This window comes from Oryctolagus cuniculus, chromosome 7, assembly GCF_051225735.1.
Source record: "Oryctolagus cuniculus isolate XC-2025 breed Fujian yellow rabbit chromosome 7, ASM5122573v1, whole genome shotgun sequence".
Classification (NCBI taxonomy): Eukaryota; Metazoa; Chordata; class Mammalia; order Lagomorpha; family Leporidae; genus Oryctolagus; species Oryctolagus cuniculus.
The window spans coordinates 96,715,904-96,735,509 of NC_142873.1; the positions used below are offsets into that span (position 1 = coordinate 96,715,904).

At 36.8% G+C, this 19,606-nt stretch overlaps 1 protein-coding gene across 1 annotated transcript in view; it reads right to left on the reverse strand.

Annotated features, from left to right (window-relative positions):
- Positions 1–2,985: 2,985 nt before the first annotated feature.
- Positions 2,986–19,606, reverse strand: part of MSH4 (mutS homolog 4) — an 84,495-nt gene continuing 67,874 nt past the window's right edge. The window contains exons 18-20 of the mRNA XM_070078240.2: positions 10,508–10,682; positions 9,472–9,560; positions 2,986–3,654 (exon numbers count right to left, since the gene is read on the reverse strand). Of these exons, the coding sequence (XP_069934341.2) occupies positions 3,463–3,654; positions 9,472–9,560; positions 10,508–10,682 (456 nt within the window). The 3' untranslated portion in view covers positions 2,986–3,462. The remainder of the gene's footprint in view (positions 3,655–9,471; positions 9,561–10,507; positions 10,683–19,606) is intronic.

Below are 19,606 nucleotides of genomic sequence, written 5' to 3' on the forward strand. Positions count from 1 at the left end.
TTCCTAAACCTGAAAAAGATGCAACAGAGAAAGAGAATTACAGACCAATTTCCCTGATGAACATAGATGCAAACATCCTCAACAAAATTCTAGCCAATCAAATCCAATAATACACCAGAAAGCTCATCCACCTAGACGAAGTGGGATTTATCCCTACTATGCAGAGATGGTTCAACATTCACAAATCAATCAATGTGATACATCACATTAATAAAATGCTGAACAAAATCCTTATGATTATTTCAGTAGATGCAGAGAAAGCATTTGATAAAATATGATACCCTTTCATGATGAAAACTCTAAGCAAATTGAGTATAGAAGGAACATTCCTCAACACAAGGCAATTTATGACAAACCCATGGCCAGTGTCATATTGAATAGGGAAAAGTTGGAAGAATTCTCACTGAGATCCAGTACCAGACAAGAATGCCTACTTTCACCATTGCTATTCAATATAGTCCTGGAAGTTTTAGCCAGAGCCATCAGGCAAGAAAAGGAAATAAAAGAGATTCAAAAAAACTATCCCTATTTGCAGATAAAATGGATCTAGATACAGGGGATCCAAAAGACTCCACTAAGAGACAATTCTAACTCATATAAACATTCGGTAGCAGGAAATAAATGCTTGGTAGCAGGATATAAAGTCAATATACAAAAATCAACAGCCTTTGTATTCACAGAAAATGCCAAGGCTGAGAATAAGCTTCCAAGATCAATCCCATTCATAATATCTACAAAAAAAAAAAATCAAATACCTTAGAAAAAATTTAAGCAAGGATGTCAAAGATTGCTACAATGAGAATTACAAAACATTAAAGAAATGAATAAAAGAAGATATAAAAAAATTGGAGGGCTGGCGCCGCAGCTCAATAGGCTAATCCTCCGCCTTGCGGCGCTGGCACACCAGGTTCTAGTCCCGGTCGGGTCACCGGATTCTGTCCCGGTTGCCCCTCTTCCAGGCCAGCTCTCTGCTGTGGCCAGGGAGTGCAGTGGAGGATGGCCCAAGTCCTTGGGCCCTGCACCCCATGGGAGACCAGGAGAAGCACCTGGCTCCTGGCTTTGGATCAGCGCGGTGCGCCAGCCACAGCGTGCCAGCCGCAGCAGCCATTGGAGGGTGAACCAATGGTAAAAGGAAGACCTTTCTCTCTGTCTCTCTCTCTCTCACTGTCCACTCTGCCTGTCAAAAATAAAAAATAAAAATAAAAAAATAAAAATGGAAAAATCTTCCATGTGCATGGATTGGAGGAATCAATATCATCAAAATGTCCACACTGCCAAAAGCAATTTACAGATTCAATGAAATACCAATCAAAATACCAAAGACATTCTTCTCAGATCTAGAAAAAGTGATGCTGGAATTCATATGGAGGCACAGGAGATCTCAAATAGCTAAAGCAATCTTATACAACAAAAACAAAGCCAGAGGCATCACAATACCAGATTTTAAGACATATTACAAGACAGTTATAATCAAAACAGCCTAATACTGGTACAAAAATAGATGGATAGACGATTGGAATAGAATAGAAACTCTAGAAAGCAATCAAAACATCTAAACCAACTTAAATCTGACCAAGGAGCTAAAACCAATCCCTGGAGCAAGGACAGTCTCTTCAACAAATGGTGCTGGGAAAACTGGATTTCCACATACAGAAGTAGTGAAACAAGACCCCTACCTTACACCTTACACAAAAATCCACTCAACATGGATTAAAGATCTAAATCTATGACTCGACACCATCAAATTATTAGAGAACATTAGGAAAATCCTGCAAGACACTGGCAGAGGCAAAGAGTTCTTGGAAACGATCCCAAAAGCAAAGGCACTCAAAGCCAAAATTCACAAATGGAACTACATCAAATTGAGACACCCCTGCACTGCAAAAGAAACTCTCAGCAAAGTGAAGAGGCAACCAACAGAATGGGAGAAATTATCTGCTAACTATGCTACTAATAAAGGATTAATATCCAGAATATATAAAGAACTCAAGAAACTTGACAAGAACAAAAACAAACAATCCAGTTAAGAAATGAGCAAAGGACTTAAACATGCATTTTTCAAAAGAGGAAATCCAAATGGCCAATGGACACATGAAAAAATGCTCAGGATCACTAGCCATCAGGGAGATGCAAGTCAAAACCACAATGAGGTTTCACCTCACCCCTGTTAGAATGGCTTTCATACAGAAATCAACAAACAGCAAATGCTGGTGAGGATGTGGGGGGAATGGCACATTAATCCACCATTGGTGGGAATACAAACTGGTGTAGCCACTGTGGAAGAGAGCATGGAGATATCTCAAAAATCTGAATGTAGACATACCATAGACCTCAGCCCTTCCACTCCTGAGAATTTACCCAAGGGAAATGAAATCAGCATATGAGTTATCTGTACCCCCATGTTTATTGCAGCTCAATTCACAATGGCTAAGATATTGAATCAACCCAAATGCCTGTCAACTGAGGAATGGATAAAGAAATTATGCGATATGTTAACCACGGAATACTGCAGTGTGGTAAAAAAAAAAAAGAAATCCTGTTGTTTGTAACAAAATGAATCCAACTGGAAAACATCTTTCTTAGTTAAATAAAACAGTCCCAAAAGGACAATTACCATTTGTTCTCCTGATCTGTGGTAACTAACAGAGTACCTCAAAGGAAAATCTATAGAAGTGAAATCAACACTTTGAGATGCAATGACTTTGAACAGTGCTTGTCTTAACTGCTGAGGAACATGTTTTTCTTCATACAATTTGTTGAACTCTTAGAATAGGTTATTCTTCTGTTTATTACATTAATTGAAAATAGATCTTAGTAAAAAATAAGAATGGGAATAGGAAAAGGAATGGCAAGGAGGGTGGAGTGCAGGTGGAAGCATGGGTAGGGTGGGAAGAATCACTATGTATCTAAATTTGTATTTTTGAAATGCATGAAGCTTATATACCTTAGATAAAAGGTTAAAAGTTTAAAAAAAAGAAAAGTAATTTAATTTTAAGATATTTTTATTTCAGTATCTGAAACCCAAAACAAAAAGTATTAATCAGCTGATTGCAGTTTTTATACCAAAAATTTTAATTGATAAAACATTTCTTTAAAATCTGGGAGAATCTTATATTGAGGGTAAATCTAAAGGAATTCAATGCATTTGAGTAAATCATATTCAGCATGTTTGATACTTTGCACCTGCTTCTTCTTCCTTTTCTTCCACTGCTACCTCACTTTCTGCCTTTTATTGTCCCCTCTCTTTTTCTTCCTGCCCTCACAATCTGTCATTCTCTTTTCCTTCTGAGTGTCTTCTAATTAACTGCCAGAAGCTTAAATTATTTAGCTGATTCTGAGGTTAATATAGTGTAATTTTCAATTAAAATATAAACAGCAGATTTTGCTATAAGGAGAAAAGGTAATTCTAGGTTCCTCATATTAAGATATATTAGTTCTTCTAATATAAGACATGAATTCTTGTTATTCTTCAGTATTTTCTGGAACTTGGTTAGGCGTGAGAAAATCTTCTTCATATTTCTTCCTCAGATTAAGTAAATATGTTCGTAAACTCTCTGGATTCAATTGAGAATTTCTAGCAGTTTGTATAAGCCTAGTGGCTAGATGGTACACAGCTCTCTGTTTTTCCATCTCAGGGGTACTCCTTTGGTTTTGCTGTTTTTGAAAAAATACATGTGAAAATTAAAATATCACTATTATTATTTTTGTTTAAAATGTAATAGTCTATCTTGTTCCATAGAAATATTGAACGAACTTAAGGGCAAACTAAAACCTAGGAATAAATCAGTTCCATCCAACTAACCAAGAATATACCAAAAGAAATAAAGAAATATTATTTGGTATACAGAAATTTCTCTTGAGTATTTACTGCTTCAGGACAGATCCTTAGATCTTTGAAAGTCACTTTTCAGTGCAAAAAATTCTGCTAAACAAGTATTTCTCAAAACAATATCAAAAAGTAATAGAAAATTCACTAGAGATAGGTTTTAAAGATATTTTCTCATTAAAAAGATATGGGAAAATAGCACTGCTCATTGCTATACATTAATTATGATTTTAAATGTCACACAAAGTACAACTCTGTTATTTCCTACTTTAACTCCCCAACAAATAAATTAGTGGACAGTATATGTCATCAGAATATTGCTTGCACCTAAAGAGAGTGCACATATAGAAACTCCTGGAACCTAAGAGAAATATTACATTTTAAAAATATACAACATAAATGACTATATGAAGTTACACCTCAATTCTTAATAAACTATAATTAATGATACCTAAGATACAGTATTTAAAATGGGAATGTGGAAAGCCTTTAGATATTCAATCCTTGTGTAAAACTTCAGGATTGGGAACACAGCTGAAAAATTCTTAATTTACTTCTATGTTTGATCCAAATGAATAAATCAACATTTTCAATCTTAACTGTTTAAGTAAACTCTTAGCAAGTGTCCTAGAAACACAATGCCTTCAATTCTTTCTAATAACAAGCAATTCCAGATAGTTTTCTACTCTCACTAGAGGAAATATAGGTAAGATTCCATGAAGTAGATAAAAGTACTATATATACACTTACCCATTTGATATACTGATCAATCACCAATTAATTGATAATTTAAATAAAAATTACTGAATATATATCATCTATGTGCCAGACCCCAATTCTTCTGTTTGTGTCTACATACATCTGCCATTACAATAGAACTCAAGGAGCTTACAGTCTTACAGTAAAAAGACTTGTTTATAAGCAATGGATTATTGTAATAGTAGAAAGTCCCAAAAGAGAGACAGAAAATACTGAAAGGAAGAGAAACTCAATTCTAGTTCAGGTCAAGAAAACATTATATAAGATAAACAATTTGGAGTGAATCTTGAAGAATAGAAAAGCTTAGAAGCAACGTATTCTGGATAGAGGAAACAGAGAAGGAACATCAGAAAGCATGGAACACAATGAAGTGATGAAATTAGAAGTAGTTCAATCTGGTAGAAATGAAAATTACATGAAACTGACTGGTGTATTTGATTAGTGTAGCAAAAAAAGGAGGATCATAAAATAGAAGTGAACTAACTTTAGAATCATCTGAAATGTGGTTAAAAGGCAAATTTTTGAGTCACAGGAGATCCTTGGAAATTTAGGATGGTACCCAGTAACTCAGGTGATTTTGATACAGGTAATCCTAAGACTAGTTTGATAAATTATAGAAGAATTTTAACACTAGGCTAGGGAGTTCAACTTTTTAAAAATGTTCATTTATTTACATCTATAAGAAAGGCATAGTGACATGGAGTGGGGGGACAGGGAGGAGAGAAAGAGAAAGAGCCATCAATCTACCATCCATTGTTTCACTTCCTAAAGTCTCCCAACAACTAGGGCTGGGCAAGGCCAAAGCCATGAGCCAGAAGCTCCATACAGGTGTCCCACATGGATGACTAGGGCTCAAGTACATGAGTCATCATATGGTGTCTTGCAGCATGCCATTAGCAGGGAAGCTGGATTGGAAGAAAAGCAGCCAGGACTCAAACCAGCAGTCTGATCTGGAATGTAGGTGTTCCAAAGAGGGACTTAACCTGTCATGCCACAAGGCCTGCCCCAGGAGTTCTACTTTTATTTGATAAGGAATAACTGGAAAGTTTCTAAGTAGGTAAACAGTATGGTAAGAGGTATACATTAGGAAATAATCTGGCAGAAGCATGTAAGACAGATTGGAAAAGAGAATTTAGCGTTAGTTCTACTGAGATGTGACTAAGTGGAAAGATCTATAGACATCTCTGATGGGTTAATGGGAGTCATGAAAGTAAAGGGATGAAAGGAGTCTTCCAAAATGATAAATTTTGAATCTTAAACATAGAATATGATAACAAGGGAAAATATAGAGAAGAACATAGAGATTCAGAGTTGAACAGAAATGATAATGAAAGCTGTGAGAAAGGATGAGATCACCAAGAGTAAAGACTTAAAAAGCCAAAGAAACAGGGGCAAAACTCTTAGAAACATTTGTGTTTAGTAAGTGGAATAAGAAAAGGTACTGGTGAAGAAGGGGGAAAAGGAGGAATCAAAAAGGCAAGAAGATGAAGGCATCCAGGAAAGAACAATTCCACAACAGCCAAGATAGGACAATATTCAGGAAAGAGAAAGCAGGGCAGAGTCAAGTGGCACAAAGAGATATGGGAAGATGAGAAGTGGAAAAAAAAAAAGCCATAAGATTTTTATAATTAGTAGGTATTTAAGCAAAAAGTTTCAATACAGTGATGACAAGATTTAGTCTGTAAGTGGGAAACAGAAGAGTAAGAATAGATTCCTCATGATAAGTCTGTAATAAGAGAAAAGAACAATAGTTTGAGAGGTAGGGTAGAAAAAAAATATTTCTTGGGAAACACCTGAGCATACTCACAGAGAAAAAGAAAAGCCAGTCAAGAAAACACTAAAGACTCAAAGAGGGGGAAAAAAGGAGTCTAAGCAAAAATTAGATTATTTTAATAAAGACAGAAAGAAGGTAGAAAAGTTAATCTTAAAAAGTCCAGAGAGAGGGCAGGCAATTGGCTTAGTAATTTAGGCTGCTTAGGATACCTGCATCCCATATTGGAATGTCTTGTTCAAGTCTTGTCTACTCTGCTTCTGATCCAGCTTCCTGTTAATGTACACCATAAGAAGCAGCTGATGATAGTTAAAGTACTTGGTGCCAGCCACCCATGTGGTAGACCCAGTTGGAGTTCCAGGCTCCTGGTTTTGGCCTGGCCTAGGCTTGGTTGTAGTGGGCATTTGGGGACTAAACCAGCAGATGAAATATTAATCTGTCTCTTTTGCAAATAAAATGAAAATAAATATTTTTTTAAAAAGTCTGAGGAGCAGGTATTTAACCTAGTGGCTAAGATGTCCACATTCCACTGCAGAGTACATTGATTCAGTTCTCAGTTCTGGTTCCTAACTCCAGCTTCTTGCCAATGCAGAAGCAGCAATGATGGCACAACAAATCAGGTTCTTTTCATCCATGTGAAAGACCTGTATTGAGTTCCTGACTCTTGGCTCTAGCCTCACCCCACTCCCAGCTGATGTGGGCATTTAGGGAATGAACCAACAAATAGGAGTCCTCCCTCTGTCTCTCATGCAAATAAAAAATAATTTCAAATTTTTGCAAAATGTTTAAAAAAATCTGAAATGAAATTCCTTTTTATTCTGAGATACAAGGAATGATAAATGAATGAAACATTGAGGCTTAATGCTATAACGAGTACTCAAACAGTATATTTCACTTTGTGTTTCTATGGGGGTGCAAACTGTTGAAATCTTTACTTAATGTATACTAAACTGATCTTCTGTTAAAAAAAAAAAAGAAGAAATTAGCAATTCCCAACTTGACTCTCACTGGGATTAAACATGACAATAGGTCTGATCTGATTTCATCATCATTTAAAAAATCATCTATTATTTTTCACTTTATGTTTCTGTGTGGGAGCAAACTGTTGAAATCTTTACTTAATGTATGCTAAACTGATCTTCTGTATATAAAGAGAATCGAGAATGAATCCTCATGTGAATGGAAGGGGAGAGGGAATGGGAAAGGGGAGGGTTGCGGGTGGGAGGGACGTTATGGGGGGGAAGCCATTGTAATCCATAAGCCGTACTTTGGAAATTTATATTCATTAAATAAAAGTTTTAAAAAAAAAGAAAAGTAGAAATTCCATAAACAAAATTTTGTTAAGAGGGAATATTCAAGAGTTCATTAAGATGACCTCAAATTTCTTTAAAAGTATAGTAGAAAATTACTTGCAAAGAGTGAGGAGATCAACGGGTTGAGGAGGTGTGAAAATGCTTCGAAAGACATACTGTAAAGATGTCCCAGAGATTAATATAAGAAGGGGTAAAACTATCCAGTAAAATATTCAATTAAAGTTAGAATATATTATCGTGTAGTGAATAAAATTAGCCTGTCTTGATTATTCTTGGTCATCATAAGAAAAGACAAAGCTATGCTAGTGGACAGTTGTTCCATAACTTGAAGATGAAATCTGACAAATTAGGTATTGAGAGGTTCTTCAGAACTAGAATATTGTTAAAACTGTTGATGAAGGGATTCAAATTGTTAATTAGGGAAATAAAATTAGAGACAGTACAGTATATCAAAGGAGGAACAGTGTTAACAGAATAGCAGGCATATTAAGAGTGAAAAGACACTGGGCTGGCGCTATGGTGTAGCAGGTTAAACCGCCCCCTACAGTGCCAGCATCCCATCTGAGCGCAGGTTCGAGTCTTGGCTGCTCCACTTCCAATCCAGCTCTCTGCCCAAGTCCTTGGTCCTATGTACCCGCATGGGAGACCCAGAAGAAGCTCCTGGCACCTGGCTTTGGATCAGCGCAGCTTCAGCCATTGCAGCCAATTGGGGAGTTAACCAGCGGATGGAAGACCTCTCCCTTTCTCGCTCGCTTGCTCTCGCTCGCTCTCTCTCTCTGCCTCTCCTTCTCTCTGTGTGTAACTCTTTCAAATAAATAAATAAATCCTAAAAAAAAAAAAGAGTGAAAATATACAGAAATTCAATACCAAAGAAAAATTTACATGGTATCTAACTCGATTTACTGAACACATTGGATTTTTAAAACACTAAAAGTTGATTTAATAAAAAATTCCAAATTTTGAATCAACAGTTCAGTCACTTAACTAATGTAATTATATAGAAATTAGAATAAAACTGACACATTCATTACTAATTAGGAAAATCCACCTAATGAAGAGTCAAGGCTTATATATTATAATGAATAGTTTTGAAAACTATAAAAGATACAAATATTGTACATACTGATTTGTACTTTTCATGCTCACTTTTAATACTTATTTTATAATCATAAAATTAGTTAGCAATAATCATTGTAGGAATTGAACTGTTTAACTTTTGTCTCCTATTTTATTAACTGATTTGTTGGAAAAGATTATAATAGAGCAAGCCAAGAAATGTTTGAGAAGTAAAAAGGATTTTCTTGCTTAAGATCAGTTTTCTACTTTAAATATTTAAAAATTTTTTTTTGACAGGCAGAGTTAGACAGTGAGAGAGACAGACAGAGAGAAAGGTCTTCCTTTTTCTGTTGGTTCACCCCCGAAGTGGTCGCTAGGCCAGTGCGTTGCGGCCGGCGCGCTGTGCCGATCTGAAGCCAGGAGGCAGGTGCCTCCTCCTGGTCTCCTATGCGGGTGCAGGGCCCAAGGACTTGGGCCATCCTCCACTGCACTCCCTGGCCACAGCAGAGTTGGACTGGAAGAGGAGCAACCGGGACAGAATCCGGTGCCCCAACCGGGACTAGAACCCAGGGTGCCAGCGCCGCAGGCGGAGGATTAGCCTAGTGAGCCACGGCGCCGGCCTAAATATTTTAATTATTAAAATTAGTGATTCTATCTTTAGAACAAAGGTCATAATAATAATATACATGATAAAAGCATTTTTGTTAATAAAAAATAAAAATTCCTATTGCAAAACCATTTCTTACCAAAATTTGTCTGGCAATTTGTCTTGTGATTTCTCTGGCATCCAGGATAATTGATGATGGAAGTGATGATGCTTCTGCAGCTTTTAAGCCTAATATTACAAAAAGTGTGCTTTAATATTATCGTCACTGTTATTTTTGTTAGTATTAATTTTTTATCCACAGATTTAAAACTTCCTTTCTACAAACATTTCTAAATTACTCAACAATTTTCAAAACTAAGTTTTTCAAAGTTCTGGAATGCAGCTTGCCAATTAACACTCAACTATTTGTCTAGGAAATGTGAGTGAAATTAGAATATCAGTTACAGTTATACAGTTAATTTTACTGTATGAATGCCATATAGGTTTTATACTGTATAACAGTAGATACAATATCAACATTTTTGAGAAGTTATAATTACTAGAGACTCTATGCTAGGAAATTCACATATGATAATTCAATTAATCTATACAAATTCTTTTTTTGGGAAATAATCCTCATTGTACATATAACAAAATTGATTAATAAAGATTAAACATCTGCTATCAAAGAGTTATCCATTAAGTTCCCATTTCAAATAGCAAAGCAAAGTTTCTTTCCATCTGTTCACAAGGGTCACATCCATAGCTAAAATAATTTTTGAATTTGGTATGTACAGTTCAATTAAAACTTCTCTGATTCCAAGAGATTTTAAACTACCTAATCAAGTTGAAAATTCTGTGCAGTTTGGTACTACATTCCCTTTTAAGTTTTAGATTTGATTATCAAGCACCCAGAATCTAAAGAAAACAGAAAAAGGACCCTCCTACAAACATAACTTTCAATTCATTATATAACTTAGTAATGTAAACTAAATTACATTTTTCTAAGGGTAAAAACTAATATTGTAGGAGCTTCTTGTGTCATATTTCTATAGTTACTGATTCATGTTAGTATATAAGTACTCAAAGAATGAAAGGGGAAACTGCTTAGATTGACAGCCAAGTAAGTGGAAGAATATAGTTTTAGAAGAATACGTAGTGTTTCAATGAATAGGTATAATTCCTACATGTAATACCATAATTTTTTTCTTCCGTGAGACCCTTAGAAAGTCTGTAGGTATACAAAATTGCTTCTTTATTTCTTGAGGCATTCTTTACATGTTGAACTTCAAAATGCATGTTTTCTACATTAGGATACAGGACATCTATATGGCATAGTTCCAGGAAATGAGTAGCAAACATTGTAAATGCCTAGAATATATAAATATTAGTACATTTTAAATGAATAAGAAAATTCTATTTTAGCTATTAATCATAAAATTTTAATTTTCCAAGTAGCTTGGCAGACATATAAGAATGAAACCTGTAACTTGGAAGCCAATATAATCAATCCATCTTACAATGTTTTGAAAGTTTATATTCAATAAAGAAAACATGTTCCTTTTGTTTGCACATATACATGTATGTCATGTTATGGGAAAGAGAACAAACCCAAAAGTAAAATACTAAGAAATATATCTGAAGATACATTTTGAAAAGATGAAATTTACCAGAAATAATGCTATTGAGATAATTATTTTTTAGCAAGGCAACCCACCCAAATATATAAATATATATTATGTATGCTTTTATGTATAATGTATGTGTATTATCTATATTTCCTTCAAACTTTCAAAAAATTTAAAGTGCCTTTTTATAAGTGTCTTGTGGAAAGTAGAATCAATAGATTATTTTAGATATTTGGGATCTCAAAAGATTTAAGTATTTAGATTTGCATCATGTCTGGGTTAGGTACTTGTAGAGAAAAAAAGATTGAAAACACTACTTAGGATAATTATTCTAAAACATGAGTAATCCCTTTGGTAGCTTGCTAAAAATACAAATTCAGCCGGCGCCAGGGCTCACTAGGCTAATCCTCCACCTTGCGGCGCCAGCACACAGGGTTCTAGTCCCGGTCGGGGCGCCAGATTCTGTCCCAGTTGCCCCTCTTCCAGGCCAGCTCTCTGCTGTGGCCAGGGAGTGCAGTGGAGGATGGCCCAAGTGCTTGGGCCCTGCACCCCATGGGAGACCAGGAGAAGCACCTGGCTCCTGCCATTGGATCAGCGCAGTGCACCAGCCGCAGCGCGCCGGCCGCAGCGGCCATTGGAGAGTGAACCAATGGCAAAGGAAGACCTTTCTCTCTCTCTCTCTCACTGTCCACTCTGCCTGTCAAAAAATAAATAAATAAATAAATAAATAAATACAAATTCTTGGTATTTATCCTTTCTTAATTATTAGTGTTTTCAATGTAGTGTCATAGGAAACTGTGTTTTCTATAAGTACTTTATGTGATTTTTTAATGTAAGTGGTTCAAATGCTTATGACCAGCACAGAATTGCCAGTCTAGAAGTTACTAAAGCACATAAAGATCTGATAACTGGTTGTATTTTAAGACATGGTACATAAAAAATTAAATAGTGATCAGTAGAAAATTAAATATTAAAACAGTAAAAACAGAAAATATTTGGCAAGATGGCTATCCACCATGGGAATTGGTAACAAATTATCAACTACCTATTCAAAAAAATCAAAGGGCATAAAAAACAAATTTATGAAGTAACAGGGTGTTTTGGTCTAGTGGTTAAAACATCAGTTAAGATGTCCACATCCCACATGGGAGTGCCTTGATTTGATGCCCAGCTCCTCTCCTGATTCCAATTTTCTGCTAATCTATATCCTGGGAGACATGGTAATGGCTTAAGTGATTGAGTTCCTGCCATTCACATGGGAGACTTAGATTAAGTTCCTGGCTCCCAGCTTTGGCATACCCCAGACCCAGCTGTTGCAAGCATTTGGAGAGTAAACAAGCAATTAAGAGCTATTTCTGGTTTCTGTGTCTACTCTGCTTCTCAAAAAGATTATTTTCTAAAAACTAGAAATATTTAGATGCCCAATAAACTTTACAAAAGATAGGGATCATGTTCAATAATATTATTTCATTCATTAAAAATTATGTATTTAACCAATTTACTATAGAAGCCTTATAACTGTACAGCAAATTAATTCAATTTAATAAATATATATTTGGGACTTATATACTGCAAGGTTTATGCTAGGCACTAGAGATACTAGATTAGAAAAATAATAAACTTTAAGGTCTTTAAAAGTAAGTAGCAATATATTCTTACTAAATTATTTATAACTGGAAAAGGATATTCAAAAATATCACAACAAGCACTATTCTTAGCTAATACAAAACACCTCAGAAATGGATACTGTGTTAGTGTCCTCTATAGAAACAAACCAGCAGGATGGATATGGGTGTGTGTGTGTTTGTAAAGATTTCTATGTTAAGGAACTGACTTGTGCAATTATGGAAGATGATCTGGAGCAGACTCAGGAGACCCATCAGAGTAATTCTAGTCTGAATGCTGGTAGGCTTTAGATCCAGAGTCAGTGTTCCACACTGATTCCAAAGGCAGGAAAGAACCCACATTCCACATCAAAGGCAGTGAAGCAGGAGTTTCCTCTTATTTTTGGGTGTAAAAGGTTCAGGGCCTATGGTAATTCAGGCCACGATTCTTCATGTAACCTATTTGTGCCACTAGAGCCTGCTCAGACCCAAGCATGTATATATCACTTCCATCTGAAAATGAATGGTGTGGTGCATGCTCAACTTAATGACTTAGAGAGTCAGATAACACCCAGTTCATTATGGGCAGCTCTGGTGGTATGGTAACTTGGTGACCCATGAATAAGTGTTTGGTCTTTACTAAGGTCCAGTAGCAAGTCAAGAGCTATTTCTCGAAAGAGATTTCAAGATGGCAGATAGAGAGGAGGTTACTGCTCCAGTCTAGAGGAAGACTGAAAAAAAAAGTGGAGAGAGAGAGCAATCTCAGGGAAGAGTTAGGGAGAAAACAGCAGAGAAAACTCCAAACAAATTAGAGGGACGTTGGTGGACCTAATGGAGAGTGTGGACACGCACAACTCAGGACCCCAGCAATCGAGAACCTCAGCACCAGCTTTAGAATGAGATGATACCAGAATAATAAATAAAGCTGTGAGAGGGCCTGGCTTGGAGCCATGTGGGGGACAGTGTACCTGTCAACCTAGAGAGGAAAAAATGGGGGTACATTTCTCTCTCCCCAACCACTTGGCACAGTGTCCTGTAACTAACTGAGAGAGGGCTGGCACTATTCTGGACATACACAACAGCTGCACCAGCACATGTCTGAGTGCCCAGCAACAAACTGAGAGGAGAAGAATGAGACTGGCTGGGAGAATTGACAAGGGACTGGGAGCTCGTGACTGTGGGAGCCTTTTTCACTAGGACTGTAAAAATACTGTTGATGGCTCCAATGCTCAGGGCTCCCTGGTTCTGGGGTAAAGGTCAATGCTGTGGGATCTGTGTTCACACCAAGGACTGCACAGATCCATTGTGTGGTTCTTGTGGCAGCATGGATGAAAATTGTGCCCCCTGAGGCTAGCGCCCAGGCATTGGTCTCCTGTGAGGAAACGAGATGAGCATGAGACTACAATAACACAGCAAAACAAACCTCTCCTCTGATTAAAAAAAAATTACCACACCCAACTGAGGTGTGACCTTGGATACTCCCCTCACCGTGGAGCACTGGAGGGAGCTCCCTGATCATACAGAGCACATGCTTCTAGGTATTCACTTAAAGCACGACACTCCACTAAGCCACAGAAGTACAGTTCAAGAATAAAAGGCATAATAGGGTGAAAAAAGCACACAGCAAATGCCTAACAATAAATTAAGCAATTCAAGAAACAAGGAAGACAAAATAATGTACCCCCCAAAAAACACAACACTTCAATACTAGATTTGAAGATGAAGAGATTGATGCAATGCCAGAAACAGAATTCCAAAAATTTATCATGGGATTACTTAGAGGTAATCAGAAGCAAATTCATGAACTAAAGAAATTTGTACATGACATGAAAGAAACTTTTTCCCATGAAATAGATTTTGAAAGAAAAATGAAGGGGCTGGTGCTGTGGCACAGCGGGTTAATGCCCTCGCCTGAAGCACAGGCATCCCATATGGGCGCTGGTTCTAGTCCCGGCAGCTCCTCTTCTGATCCAACTCTCAGCTATGGCCTGGGAAAGCAGTAGAAGATGGCCCAAGTCCTTGGGCCCCTGCACCCATGTGGGAGACCTGGAAGAAGCTCCTAGTTCTTGGCTTCTGATCAGTACAGTTCTGGCTATTGTGGCCAATTGGGAGTGAACCATTGGATGGAAGACCTCTCTCTTTCTCTCTGCCTCACTTCTCTGTGTAACTCTGAATTTCAAATAAAAAAAATAAATAAATCTTTAAAAAAAGAAAAATCAAAATGAAATATTGGAAATGAAGAATTTAATAGAACAAATAAAAAAATATGGTGCAAAGTTCCAAAGCCTTAAGAACAGACTAGGTAAGGCAAAAGAATATCTGAGTTAGAAGACAAATCTCTGGAAATTTTAAAACCAAAAAAAGTTTAGAAAAATCAAAAACAGTGTCAGAGATTTATGGGATACTATCAAATGACCCAACATATGGGATTCAGGAATTCCCGAAGGCATGGAAAGAAAGAATAGATTAGAAGGCCCTTTTAGTGAAATAAACACAGAAAAGTACCCTAATTTGGAGAAAGGTACCCAAGTACAGAGAGCACACAGAACTCCTAATACACATCACCAGAAAAGATCTTCACCACAACACATTGTAATCAAACTCTCCACAGTAAAACATAAAGAAAAGATTCAAACTGTGCATGAGAGAAATGCCAGATTATTTTCAGAGGATCACCAAGTTGACTCACAGCTGACTTCTCATCAGAAACCCTAAAGGTTAGGAGAAAAGGGCAAGATATATTCCAAGTCACAAGAGAAAAAGAACTATCAACCCAGAATACTGTAACTTGCAGGGCTCTCATTTATGAATGAGAAATAAAGACATTCTATAACAAACAGAAATTGAAAGAATTTGTCACCACTCATACAGCTTTACAAAAATGTTTAAGGATTGCTACACACAGAAATACAGGTCATCACTATTAAAGAAGGTGAAGGCAGAAAATCTCCCAGTAAAAGCACAAAGGAAATCCAAAGTAAACAATGGTAATAATTATGGGAAAATGGCAGGGCCAAGTTGTCACTTATCAATAGTCACCTTGAACGTAAATGGACACAACTCTCCAGATAAAAGACACAGACAGGCTGAATGCTTTAAAAAACAAAGCCCATCTATATGCTGCCTAAAAGAAACACATCTCACCAACAAGGATACACTCAGACTGAGAGGGAAAGGATGGAAAAAGATATTGCATGGTAACAGAAACCAAAAAAGAGCTGGTGTAGCCACCCTAATATAAGACAAAATGGACTTTAACACAAAAACTGTTAAAAGAGACAAAGAAAGGTACTATGTAATGATTAAGGGATCAGTTCAACAGGAAGATATGTCTATTTAACATGTATATGCACCAAATTACAGGTCACCTGGTTACTTAAAAGAACTGTTGATGGATCTAAAGGGAGATATAGACTGCCACACAATAGTAATGGGGGATTTCAATACTCTACTTTTAGCAATGGATAGATCAACCAGACAGGAAATCAGCAAGGAAACAAGAGTTAATCAACACTATAGACCAAATTGACGTGACTGATACTTACAAAACTTTTCATCCTACAGATGCAGAATACCCATTCTTCTCACCAGTACATGGAACTATCTTTAGGATAGACTATATGCCATAAAGCAAGTCTCAGAAAATTAAAAAAAAAATCAAAATCATACCATATATCTTCTCTGACCATTAGAGAATGAAGATGGAAATCAACAACTCAAGAATCTCTTGAACAACATGCTCCTGAATGAACAGTGGGTCACTGAAGTAATCAAAAGAGAAATAAAGAAATTTCTAGGAATGAATGGAGATGACAATATAACATATTAATACTTGTAGGATATAGGAAAAACAGTGTTAAGAGGAAATTTTATGGCAATTGGCACCTACATCAAGAAATTAGAAAGGCACCAAATAAATGAGCTATCAATTTATTTCAAGGACCTAGAAAAATAACAGCAAACCAAACCCAAAACTAGTAGGAGAAAAGAAATAATAAAATTAGAGAATAAACAAAATTTAAACAAAAAAAAACCAAAGACCAGTGATGCAGCTCAATTCACAATAGCTAAGATATAGAATCAACCCAAATGCCAGTCAACTGAAGACTGAATAAAGAAATTATGGGATGTGTACATGATGGAATATTACACAGCAATAAAAAAAAAAATCCATTCATTTGCAAAATGGATGAAACTGGAAGATCTCATACTTATTGAAATAAGCCAGTCCCAGAAGGACAAATACCATTATGTTTTCTCTGACCTAATAGAGCACTAAAAGACAATCTATTGAATTGAAATTGATACTTAGAGAGCAATGACTCTGAACAGCCCTTGTCTTGACCACTGAGGAACAGTTTTTTTCCATACTATTTGTTGAACTCTTAACTTAATCATATGTATATAGAGTTAATTGAAAATATATCTTGTTAAAAAAAATAAGAATGGGACTAGGAGTGGGAGGAGGAAGTGAAATGGGAGTGTAGGTCGGAGGGTGCTTACAGAGGGAAGAATCACATGTTCCTAAAGTTGTAATTATGAAGTATATGAAATCTGTAATCCTGAAATAAAAGGTTTCTTGGGGGAAAAAAGAGTAGTGTAAGGAAAAGCTGTTTTTTAAAAATAAATAAATAAATAAAATTGACATACCATTGGCCCAACTAACCAAAAAAAAAAAAATGGAGAAGACCTGAATCAATAAAATTAGAGATGAAAAAGGAAGTATAATAACAGACAACACAGAAATAAAAATCATCAGAAATTACTACAAGAGTTATATGCCAACAAATCAAGAAACCTAGAAGAAATGGATAGATTCCTGGGCACATACAACCTACCTAAATTGAGCCATTAAAATCTAAATTTATGACTCAATACCGTCAAATTATTAGAGAGCATTCAGAAAACCCTGCAAGACACTGGCAGAGGCAAAGAGTTCTTGGAAAAGATCCCAAAAGCAAAGGCAATCAAAGCCAAAATTGACAAATGGAACTATATCAAATTGAGATGCTTCTGCACTGCAAAAGAAACACTGAGCAAAGTGAAGAGGAAACCAACAGAATGGGAGAAATTATCTGCAAACTATGCCACTGACAAAGGATTAATTCCCTCATATGTCCCTGGATTTCTGTCTGTATGAATTAGAAAATCCAAGTATACTCTTGAAGTATAATGTACCTCCTCATGGATTACATTCTGCATCTCATCTTTAGAGACCTAAAGGGACTCAAGTTTAATTATAGGTCTAGAAAAAAAGAGGCATGGTGGGAGTGGGTCATTAGAAGACCGCATTGTCTTGCATAGTAACTACCTCAGGGGAGTCCATTGCTTTCACATGGAGTGATGAGGGTACTTCAACTAGGGATAAAGATGTATCTTCTATTAGCAACACTCATCAGAATTTATGGATTAAATGTCTCCAACTTCAGAAGTTTCTCCCTGCACATTCCTATTCCAACTTTTAGTATCCCATTCTTTCCCAACTAGTATCCTTACTTTAAAAGTAGATACCCCATAATTCAACTTGTATTGTAATTTAATCAATCACAGAATGAGATTCAGGGTTGGATTTTCAGTTATCTCAGCCTATGGCTACAGGAGATAAGGATATCCTTCAGAGCACATATAGAAGACTCCACATCATTTATGTGGCCATAAGCTGGGAACTCTAACGTTTGAGCTAATCTTTTTCTTTCCCATCTTTGTCCAGTAATGTAAGGAACAACTAGCCAATTTTATTATACTCATTATTTTGCCAGAAATATTTGAAAATATTATATACACAGTTTCTTGGATCTTTGCTTCTTTTAAATGGTTAAGAGCACTCGATAGTGATACTTTGTATATCTCTTTTGTCAGATCAAACCAGAACCAAACTCTAGTCAGGGTTCTGCAGATAAGAGAACTAATAGAGCATGTGTGTATGTAACGAGAGTCATTATAAGGAACTGGCCCATGCAATTATGGGTACTAACAAGTGCCAAGATCTATAGTGGGATATAACTAGAGAAACAGGCAACTATGTTGTAGTTCCAGTTTGAAGCCAATGGGTCAAGACCTAGAAAGAGCTGATATTTCTGTTTGAGTACAAAGCCAAAAAACAACGAATTATCCACAATGAAGGAAGTCAAGCAGTAGTTCCTTCTTTTATTTATTTATTTATTTTTAATTTATTTGACAAGTAGAGTTATAGACAGTGAGAGAAAGAGACAGAGAGAAAGGTCTTCCTTCTGTTGGTTCACTCCCCAAATGGCTGCCACGGCCAGCACTGCGCCGATCTGAAGCCAGGAGCCAGATGCTTCCTCCTGGTCTCCCATGCAGGTGCAGGGGCCCAAGCACTTGGGCCATCCTCCACTGCCCTCCCAGGCCACAGTAGAGAGCTGGACCGGAAGAGGAGCAATTGGGACCAGAACCCGGCACCCATGTGGGATGCCGGCGCCGCAGGCAGAGGATTAACCAAGTGAGCCATGGCACCTGCACCAGTAGTTCCCTCTTATTCTTGGGAAATTTGGTTTTTTGTTTATTAGGCTTTCAATTTATTGGATGGGACCTACACATGTTGGGGAGGGCAATCTGCTTTACTTAGTCTAAAATTCTTTTTTGTTTTAAGATGTACTTATTTATTTGAGAGAGAATATAAATCTTCCATCCACTGATTCACTCCCCAAATGGCCACGAAGGCCAGGGCTGGGCCATGCAAAAGCCAGTGGCTTCAATCAGGTCTCCCCAAGTAGGGGCAGGGGCCTAAGCACTTGGTTCATCCTCCAATGATTTCACAGGAGCATTATCAGGAAGGACTGGAAGCAGAGCAGCTGGGACTTGATCGGGTGTTCATATGGGATGCTGGCATAGCAGATGGCAGCTGAACCCACAATGCCACAATGCCAGCCCCTTCAATCTACAATTCTATTGTTAATATTATCCAGAACAACCTTCACAGATACATTCAGAGTAATGTTTGGCCTAATGTCTGGGAGATGTGTGGTCTAGCCAAACTGACATGTAAAATTAACCAATACAAATACTACTTGAGCTTTCATCTTAAATTACATATACATCTTAA